The sequence below is a fragment of the Lacerta agilis genome, chromosome 4 (assembly GCF_009819535.1).
Source record: "Lacerta agilis isolate rLacAgi1 chromosome 4, rLacAgi1.pri, whole genome shotgun sequence".
Lineage (NCBI taxonomy): Eukaryota > Metazoa > Chordata > Lepidosauria > Squamata > Lacertidae > Lacerta > Lacerta agilis.
In genome coordinates this window covers 53,946,390-53,956,606 of record NC_046315.1, presented here as the reverse complement: position 1 = coordinate 53,956,606, position 10,217 = coordinate 53,946,390, and the positions used below count along the sequence as shown (strand labels likewise).

Below are 10,217 nucleotides of genomic sequence, written 5' to 3'. Positions count from 1 at the left end.
GCGATGTCATCCCCCTTCAGGGATGACACCTCTGGGCAGGAGTGGGGAGCAATATCTGACACTTAGGGCTCATTCACACTTCCGTTTGCCCCACCAGCTTCCCCTGGGAAAACACTTGGTTTAGTGCTGAATCAGAACAAACAGCAATATCCACTCACCTGAGACTCGGGGGGGGGGCATTGTTTGCCATATTGTGCAGATGCAGCTGGTCCAGGGAGGCCACCATCTTCCGGCACAGCCAAGGGAGGGGATGGCAACCTGGTGCCACCCACCTCTGGCTGCCCTGGACCTTACAGGTGTTGGGCAGACATCTACCACCAGGCCTATCAGGGGCAGGGGGGCTGAGCCAAGCCCAGTCCATTCCACAGATTGCCATTTGTTCTGATTCAGCACTAAAGAGCGGCTTTTCTGGGGGAAAGCAGCAGGGCAATGGCCAAACCACTTGGACCCATGTCCAGAAAGCACAGTACAAGCAGAAAACCACTCTGGCCTATGCTTTCTAGGCATTGGACAAACTGAAGTATGGACAAGCCATTAATGCATTCTACATTCACCATGAAGTGCTGATTTGGTGGTGTAATCATTCCAGAAATCAGCTCACCTTGAACATTATACTGTGTTTGATGAAGCAGGGGCCAGAGGCATACTCATACATTAAACTATACATATGTTAAACTATGTTCCTGTGGTTCTGATTAGATTCTGTTGGCTAGTGATTACACAAAGGTGTCTCAGGATTATACACTGTTTGTTTCGTTTTGTCTAATATACATTTTCTCCAAGATACATTAAGGAGCCCTTACACATCCAACAGCACAATCCTATACGTGTCTTGTTGTTGTTCAGTCGTGTCCGACTCTACATGTCTACTCAGAAGCAAATTCTGTTGTTTTAGAATAGGGCTTACTCTCAGCTGAGTGTGGGTCGGGGCTGGTAGTGGAACAAAACAGAGTGAGGAAGGTTGATATACAGGATTGCAGCAGGGAAAAAAAACTGTATTCCCCTTCTGAAATAATTAAGCCTTGCCTGTAGTTGCATGTTCTGGCAGTACTAAAGTGTTCTGCAATTTCCTGTAACTGCTCTCATGACTCTGCTAAATTTATATTTTCCCAAGTTGCTGCTTCTAAAAGCATAAGAAACCTGTCCTAACATATTTTCCAATGTTGCTTTTCAATGGTTAGCTGCACATCAGAGTCAGCTGAGTTTTACTTTTGACTTAACTTTTTAAGGTTGTTTTGAATACATAAATAAAAATGCATGAAAGGTAAAACTGGAGTATTTTCTGATAATTTAGAACTGGCTCTACATGAAATCAAATTAATTAACATCAACATATGAAGTACCACTTTTGGATTTCAACAAAACAGCTGATCGCCAAAGAATTGATGCTTTTGAATTATGGTGCTGGAGGAGACTCTCGAGAGTCCCATGGACTGCAAGAAGATCAAACTTATCCATCCTTAAAGAAATCAGCCCTGAGTGCTCACTGGAAGGGCAGATCCTGAAGTTGAGGCTCCAGTACTTTGGCCACCTCATGAGAAGAGAAGAGAAGACTCCCTGGAAAAGACCCTGATGTTGGGAAAGATTGAGGGCACAAGAAGGGGACGACAGAATACGAGATGGTTGGACAGTGTTCTCCAAGCTACCAACATGAGTCTGACCAAACTGCGGGATACAGGTGGGTAGCCGTGTTGGTCTGCCATAGTCGAAACAAAATAGAAAATTCTTTCCAGTAGCACCTTAGAGACCAACTGAGTTTATTCTTGGTATGAGCTTTCGTGTGCATGTATGAGCTTTCGTGTGCATGTATCTGAAGAAGTGTGCCTGCACACGAAAGCTCATACCAAGAATAAATTCAGTTGGTCTCTAGGGTGCTACTGGAAAGAATTTTCTATTTTGTTCAAACTGCGGGAGGCAGTGGAAGACAGGAGTTCCTGGCGTGCTCTGGCCCATGGGGTCACGAAGAGTCGGACACGACTAAAAGACTAAACAACAGATGCATGATGAATTGACTGGCATGCCATGGACTACACCCCGAACAGCAAAACTATGCTAAATTGTATTGCTACCTCTTGTGAAAGAAGCAGCACCCCCGATAAATCCTTCCCAAAGGCAGTAGCATCAACACACACCCCACATCTTCTGGAAGCGTGGATGGCCCTCCAGACTCCTTGGACTACAACTCTTTCGAGCCCGGCTCACACAGGCAGACGTCGTCCCTCCTGCGCAGCGCCGGTGCTTCCCTGGCCAATCGGGAGAGAGTGCGAGGTACGGTTGCTATTAGCGACCGCGCTCTTGGAGCTCCGCCTTCTGGGAGACCGGGTGAGAGGGGGCGGGGTCTAACGGGCGAAGCCGTTTCTATGGTGACAAGCCCGGACTGAATCATGTCGGATCTCGGCTCGGAAGAGATCGAAGAGGAGGCTGAGAATGATTTGGGGGTCAGTGTGCGGGGAGGGAGGGGGAGGGAGGAGGAAGATGTAGGAAGGGGTGCGTGTGCAGGTTAATCGTTTGGGTCAGAAAAAAGCCCAAACGCACTTACTAGGAAGTAAACCCCATTGAGCACAGTGGGACTTGCTTCTGAGTAAACATGCCCAGGTAAGACCATTTTCTGAATGAACTCCCCACACTCTTGAGTGGAGAACTTGTGGAGTAAAGAAATAGGGGTTTGGTTTTTTTAAAGAGAGTTTCATGCACGTTTGCATTATGGTAGAAACAGTTTGGGAAAGGTAAAACACCAGTTTCCATGAAGCTAAAAATGGAACTTTTTATCATTATTATTACTGGGAGTTTGATTCAGAATCTGATCCACAATATGGAGACACACTGTTGTCTCACCCTATGTTTTCATAAATTATTGTCTTTTAGTCCTTGACTTTGTCCAGCCATTGCGAAAGCCTCAGCGTCCAAATTGTGTGGATGCAAAGGAGCCTTATGCAAACATTTGATTTACATGATTTATTTAAAATAGAGAAAATGGCATAGTGACTTACGGAATTTGAGATTTTACAAAGCATTCCAGAGAGAAAGCTGTTGACTTTTAAGCTCTTGCCTAAGATGCTTACTTGGCAGTAATCAATATAGAAATAATTTAAAAACAATAATTGTATGGCTAGAAGAAATACTATGCATAGAATGCTGCACTGACAGAAGAGTCTATACAACAACGTCTTAAAATAATTCATATTAAAACGAAACAGAAAACGATTTTCAGAGTATCTATTAAGGACACACAGGGCATTTCACCTGCAGTTGAACTTCATAGGATTTACTTCTGAGTACACATGCATAGATAGGATTGCAAAGAATGAAAATGAAAGAGATATTTGCAATATATAATAATTTGTATTTTGTATTCACCTTGTTGTTGTTTTTATGAGGAGAAGCCATAGCTAAGTGATAGAGCATCTGCATGCAGCAGGCACTGGATTTAGGCCCCCAGCATATCCAGTTTGAAACTAGAGAGCCACTGCTATTCAGTTTCCAGATGGGTCCTCTTTTGCATCCAACAACGCAAGCTGCCTTTTACAAAGTCAGACCATTAATTCAGTATTACCTCAACAATGACTAATATTGTGCTATAATAAATTTGTTTGTTTTAAACAAATTTATTATAGCACAATATTAGTCATTGTTGAGGTAATACTGGATTAATGGTCTGACTTTGTAAAAGGCAGCTTGCTTTGTTGGATGCAAAAGAGGACAGCTTTAATAATTGTGTAAAAGGGAATGCCGCAGGCATAGTTTACATGGCAAGCTACAGTTAAAATTACTGCAAAACCTGCATATACCTGCTGAAATCCTCTCTTTTACTACGCAACTACTAAGAGTGAAGGAGCCGCTCTCCTCTTGCTTTCAGCTACCCAATTCCTCTCTTTATACACAAAAGATATAAGTGCTGACTTCTCTGTTTTAGCTGAATGACAACTATCTGATCTCATTTAAGTAGGAATATGAAGGAGAACGCAATGAAGCTGGTGAACGGCATGGACATGGAAAGGCCAGATTACCCAATGGTGATACCTATGAAGGACAATATGCAAATGGTAGAAGAAGTGGACCGGTATGACTTATTTTGAAAAGCATTTGCTCATTCTCTATACTAATATCTTAGCCTATAATCCAAACACCCTTTGCTGTGGGTTGGGGCTAGACTGGGCAGACTCCCGCCTATGAAGTCACACCAGTATCACTCTGATATCACCCGAGTCACCAAATGGGTGGACAGACACCTCAAAACAGAATATTCCAGGGACAGTAATTGGACTCAGCCAGTCCAGGCACCTCTAGTTTCTCAAGGTGGCCTTACTACCGACATTTGATAGCATCAAGGCCAATTCAGGCCTAATTGCTATGCCAGCTCCAGTTTGTTTGCCAGCAGTTTTTTTGCTCCCCCTGCCTTTTTGTGAGTGACAGGGCTGCAGATGCACCAGTGATTCTGTCATTGCCCAGCTGGGGGTTGGATTGTCTTGAAACTCATTTTATACTTCTTATGTAGAGGCATCATCCACACACAGGAAGGAAATGTTACCATATTTGCAGAAATATTTCTTTAAAAGTAGGAAAAAAGTTCTAAGTAGAGCAGGGACCCCAAACCATCCAGTGGGGACTGAGCATGCTCAGTAGACATGTAATGCTGACTGATGGGGGAACAAGGGCGGTTGTAGTTTCTGCTTGTTTAGTGTATATTGGCCATTTTCATTATATGCTTTAGTAAAACAACCAGAACATGAACAAGAAGTCTCTATAATGTATATGTTTCAGGGCTTGTACAGATTCAAGAATGGTGCACGCTACATAGGAGAATATGTTGATAATAAAAAACATGGCAAAGGCATCTTTTATTATCCAGATGGATCCCGATATGATGGTAAATTGTATTTTCTCTGTTTGGATTTAAATGTGAGGATTTTGATGACTAGTGAAGTGTATCCATTTGTGATCAGGTCCTGCTTGTGAGCTTCCCATATGCATCTAGTTGTGAGAACAGAATGCTGGATTAGATAAGCCTTTGGCCTGATCCAGCAGGGCTCTTCCTATGTACTTAACATGAAAGATATAGTGAGTGAATAGAGAACTGCCACGGTGGGTCCACTCAATAAGTGAGTTGGCTGGGGCACAATGGTGGGTGTGAAAGCACAGCGACACTACGTATGGTCTTGCGTGAGTGCCAATTGCAGATTAGCAGAACCAGGATATTGCCTCGCTGTGCCAACAATAACTACTATGATTAGATGCTGGCTCAAGTGTAATCGGCAAAGCTGCTATGTGAAACAAAGAATGAGTAGAGTAAGTGACTGGGGATGTTGAATCAGCTTTGCAGAATGCTAAAAGCCCTCTATCATTATGGAGCAAGTAAACAATAAGGGGGAGAATAAACACAATGTGTGGTGGTCAGGCTCCCCTTTATAGAAAAGATAGGAGATCTACATTGTGAGCATGGAAATTGTGGTGAGAAGAGTGAGAACTTACTGTTTTGATGCAACTTTGCACACATAATATTTCAAATAATCTCTCCTAATGAACATATATGTAGCTTCTTTATAATACCAGACCATTGTGTCTAGTAGAATGTATATTGGTCACACTGTTATCCAGGATATTTGTATTTATGTGATCTGTTACTCCAGTTACTCCTTATCACAGTACATGATTATTTTAGTTCAGTTTGCTTTAGATTTCTCAATTGTAATCAGTAATATTTGTGTTTTTAAGAAAATCATTATATAAATACTGAACACTTTCCACCATGATAACAAATGTATTATTTGTAATCAAGCCAAATATTAAGTACCCTGGTTTATAAAGAAATGGATACAAAATAGTGGATATGTTTCTATTGTATTCATTGCAGGAGAGTGGGTGGAGGACCAAAGACATGGAAATGGCATTTACTACTATGTGAATGGAGACACATACGATGGAGAGTGGTTCAATCACTACAGGTTGTTCGACTGAAACTTTAGATTTCTTTTACATTTTTGAATGAATGATAAATTCTGGTGCGATCTGAAACAAATGTGTAGTGCAGGGGTCCCCAAACTTACCCAGCCTTGGGCTGGTTCCTCTGGCGCCGATTGTGCAGCGGGCTGGAGGGCGGGGGAGCGTGCGCCCATATGCGCGTGCACTCGCTTTTTCCGGTGCACTTCCAGGTCAGCGCGGCATCGAAAATAACTTGTGCGCATGCGCACGGGCCTCCGCAGACCTGAAAGTTCGCCGGAAATGAGGTTTTGCGCATGCGCAAAAGCTATTTCCATCGCTGTGCCAACCCAGAGATGGGCAACCGCACCACGCAGACCCGGTAAGAGCGGGCAGCGGGGGTCGTCGGGGGCTGCACAATTGGCTCGCACGGGCCGCATCTGGCCCGCGGGCCTTAGTTTGGAGATGTCTGGTGTAGTGTATCCTCACCTCTTAGGAGTCCTCTTGTTCAGGGATTCTAGCCAGCTTCAAACAGGAGCCTTGTAGTGTTGTCTGGCTTTTCAGGGAGACAAAACGGTACTTCTATCCCTGCCTCCACTTCACATCCCAAGATCTTCTCCTGGTGTGCTATGTAATGCTAGAGCACTGAGGTTTGAGGCTGGCTGACAGTCCTGAACCTAAGCATTTTATTGCTGTATGTGAGGTATGCTTTCTGGGGAATGTAAAAGTGAAAACGTGCCCCATTCTCTTTTCTTCCTCCCACAATGTCCCCAAACAGTACAGTGAGGAGAGTTTTTTAGTCTCTTGGCAATCATCCTTGGCAGTGGGGTTTAAATTTGGTGCTGAATCCAAGAATTTGTTCCATACAAAATACTGGAAGAATTTGGGATTTTAGTGGAGCTGTGATTTGGCAGCTTCCCGCTCCAAGTTCCTGTCTTACAGGTGAATACACAAGTTCCCTCTGCAGACAGTGACATTAGTTGATCTAGTGTTTTCTTCTCTTTCTTTTTATTCTCTCAAACATGAAAGCTCCAAGTTTCTTGTTGGGTCCTTTTGGTTCCTCTGCCCCCTTTCTTTCAATTTGCACATTTCAGTATTCCAAATCCAATGGGGCTGATTCCCAGGTAACTGGATATAGGACTGCAATTTTAATTTTTAGCTTGTTGTTTCCCCTAGAAATCAATTGAATAATCAATTTAAATTGGTTATCTAAATCACGCGGTTTGCTTTGCTACTTTTCGCTGAGAAAATTTGCAGTGTCCTGCTGAATCATACGAAACAGCAACTGAGTTATCTGCAGATTGCTGTTGTTCCAATGCAGCAGTAAAGAGTGGGTTTTTTTGGGGAAAGCTGCAGAGCAAACGCAAAACCATTGGGACAACTTGAATCCTAAAAAAGTGCAACAAATTTGTGGTAAAATTGTAAAAACAGCTCAACAACTTCAATCCTTAAAAAAGGTCAACAACTTTGGTCGGCCCTCATGCATGTTCACTTCATCAAATCCATCCCTCTTTGAAAAAAGTTTGGGCACCCTTGGAATCAGTACAGCCTATGACAATCGGAGGAAGATAACTTTGGTGTCCATAATCAAGATGTGAGGTTTCCACCTGTTTAATGTGAAACTGTCCTTTGTCTCTCCATAGGCATGGGCAAGGTACATATCTGTATGCATTAACTGGCTCTAAATATGTTGGCACCTGGGCAAATGGACAACAAGAAGGAGCTGCTGAACTTATTCACCTAAACCATAGATACCAGGGGAAGTTTGTGAATAAAAATGTATGTATGCTATTGTATTATATTGATCTGTTGATATTTTGGATGTTATCATAAATTATGTGTGCTGTTCATTGAACATATTTATTTTTTTGAACATTGAACATATTGAACATATTTATTTATTTGTTTATTGTTTTATTTTATTTAACTGTTGAGCGACCTGTTTCCCCAATGGTGGCCCTGAGCTTGAAAGGATCAGGCTGCGTGACATGTCGGGCCCTAACATACAACCCATTTCCATAGCAATGTTTCCGTATCAATACTGACTGTTCCTGCCTCGTAGGGGTCAGGCTGGTTGACCCCTGGGACCCGGTTCTACAAGCCGTTTCTTGAGCGAATACCCTGAGCTCGCAACGGTCAGACTCAGTGACCCTTGAGCAACGTTCCCGTTTCCATAGTGACAGTTCCTGGTTTCACCAGACAATGGTGAGACTCAGTGACCCTTGGGCCCCAACCAATAACCCGTTTCCATAGTGACAGTCCCGTTTCCATAGTGACAGTCCCATTTCCTTAGTGACGGTTCCTGGTTTGTAGCTACGGCTGGGTGACCCTTGGGACCCCGTCGCACACCCCATTTCTTGGAGCGGTGGTCCTGAGCTTGCAAGAGTCAGGCTGGGTGACCCTTGGGTCCCCAACCTACTACCTGTTTCCATAGCAACGGCTCCGTTTCCATATCGACATTTCCTGCCTCATAGGGGTCATTCTTGGTTACCCTTGTAAACCCTTCACACAACACATTTCTTGCAGCGGTGGTCCTGAGCTTGCAAGGGTTAGTCCGGGTGACCCTTGGGTCCCTAACTTACAACCCGTTTCCATAGCAACGGCCAGTTTCCATAGTGCCTCGCAGGGGTCTGGCTTGTTGACCCCTGGGACCCGGTTGCACATCCTGTTTCCCGAACGAATACCCTGAGCTCACAACGGTGAGACTCAGTGACCCTTGAGCAATGTTCCTGTTTCCATAGCGACAGTTCCTGGTTTGTAGGGGTCAGGCTGGGTGACACCTGGGACCCCGTCATGCAACCCATTTCCCCAGCGGTGGTCCCTTGTAAACCCTTAACACAACACATTTCTTGCAGCAGTGGTCCTGAGCTTGCAAGGGTTAGGCCGGGTGACCCTTGGGTCCCAAACCTACAACCTGTTTCCATAACGACAGACCTGTTTCCATATTGACATTTTCTTTCTCATAGGCTGGGTGAACCTTGGGACCCCGTCTTGCAATCCGTTTACCCAGCAGTGCTCCTGCAACCCGTTTCCATAGGGACAGTCCCGTTTCCATAGCGATGGTCCTCGTTCGTAGGGGTCAGGCTGGGTGACCCCTGTTTCCCAAGCGGTGGTCCTGAGCTTGAAAGGAGCAGGCTGGGTGACCTGCCGGGCCCTAACGTACAACCCGTTTCCATAGCACCGGCTCAGTTTCCATATCGACATTTCCTGCCTCATAGAGGTCATTCTTGGTTACCTTTGAAAACCCTTCACACAACACATTTCTTGCAGCGGTGTTCCTGAGCTTGCAAGGGTTAGGCCGGATGACCTTTGAGTCCCTAACCTACAACCCGTTTCCATAGCAATGACCAGTTTCCATAGTGCCTTGCAGGGGTCTGGCTTGTTGACCCCTGGGACCCGGTTGCACATCCTGTTTCCCGAGCGAATACCCTGAGCTCACATCGGTGAGACTCAGCGATCCTTGGTTTCCATAGTGACAGTCCCGTTTCCATAGTGACAGTCCCATTTCCTTAGCGACGGTTCCTGGTTCGTAGTTAAGGCTGGGTGACCCTTGGTACCCCGTCGCACACCCCATTTCTTGGAGCGGTGGTCCTGAGCTCACAAGAGTCAGGCTGGGTGACCCTTGGGTCCCCAACCTACTACCCGTTTTCATAGTGACAGTCCTGTTTCCATAGCGACGGTTCCTGGTCCGTAGGGGTCAGGCTGGGAGGCCCCTGGGACCCGGTTGCACAACCCATTTCTTGGAGCGGTGGTCCTGAGCTCGCAAGAGTCAGGCTGGGTGACCCTTGGGTCCCCAACCTACTACCCGTTTCCATAGTGACAGTCCCGTTTCCATAGCGACAGATCCCGGTTCGTAGGGGTCAGGCTGGGAGGCCCTTGGGACCCGGTTGCTCAACCCGTTTCCCGAACGAATACCCTGAGCTCACAACGGTGAGACTCAGTGACCCTTGGGTCCGCAACCAATAACCCGTTTCCATAGTGACAGTCCCGTTTCCATAGTGACAGTCCCGTTTCCATAGCGACGGTTCCTGGTTTGTAGGGGTCAGGCTGGGAGCCCCCTGGGAGGCGGTTGCACAACCCATTTCTTGGAGCGGTGGTCCTGAGCTCGCAAGAGTCAGGCTGGGTGACCCTTGGGTCCCCAAACTACTACCCGTTTCCATAGTAACAGTCCCGTTTCCATAGCGACGATTCCTGGTTCGTAGGGGTCAGGCTGGGAGGCCCTTGAGACCCGGTTGCACAACCCATTTCTTGGAGCGGTGGTCCTGAGCTCGCAAGAGTCAGGCTGGGTGACCCTTGGGTCC

At 45.7% G+C, this 10,217-nt stretch overlaps 1 protein-coding gene across 1 annotated transcript in view; it reads left to right on the top strand.

Annotated features, from left to right (window-relative positions):
• Positions 1 to 2,313: 2,313 nt before the first annotated feature.
• RSPH1 (radial spoke head component 1) overlaps positions 2,314 to 10,217 on the top strand; it is a 46,697-nt gene continuing 38,793 nt past the window's right edge. The window contains exons 1-5 of the mRNA XM_033147079.1: positions 2,314 to 2,438; positions 3,947 to 4,060; positions 4,762 to 4,867; positions 5,852 to 5,942; positions 7,560 to 7,695. Of these exons, the coding sequence (XP_033002970.1) occupies positions 2,385 to 2,438; positions 3,947 to 4,060; positions 4,762 to 4,867; positions 5,852 to 5,942; positions 7,560 to 7,695 (501 nt within the window). The 5' untranslated portion in view covers positions 2,314 to 2,384. The remainder of the gene's footprint in view (positions 2,439 to 3,946; positions 4,061 to 4,761; positions 4,868 to 5,851; positions 5,943 to 7,559; positions 7,696 to 10,217) is intronic.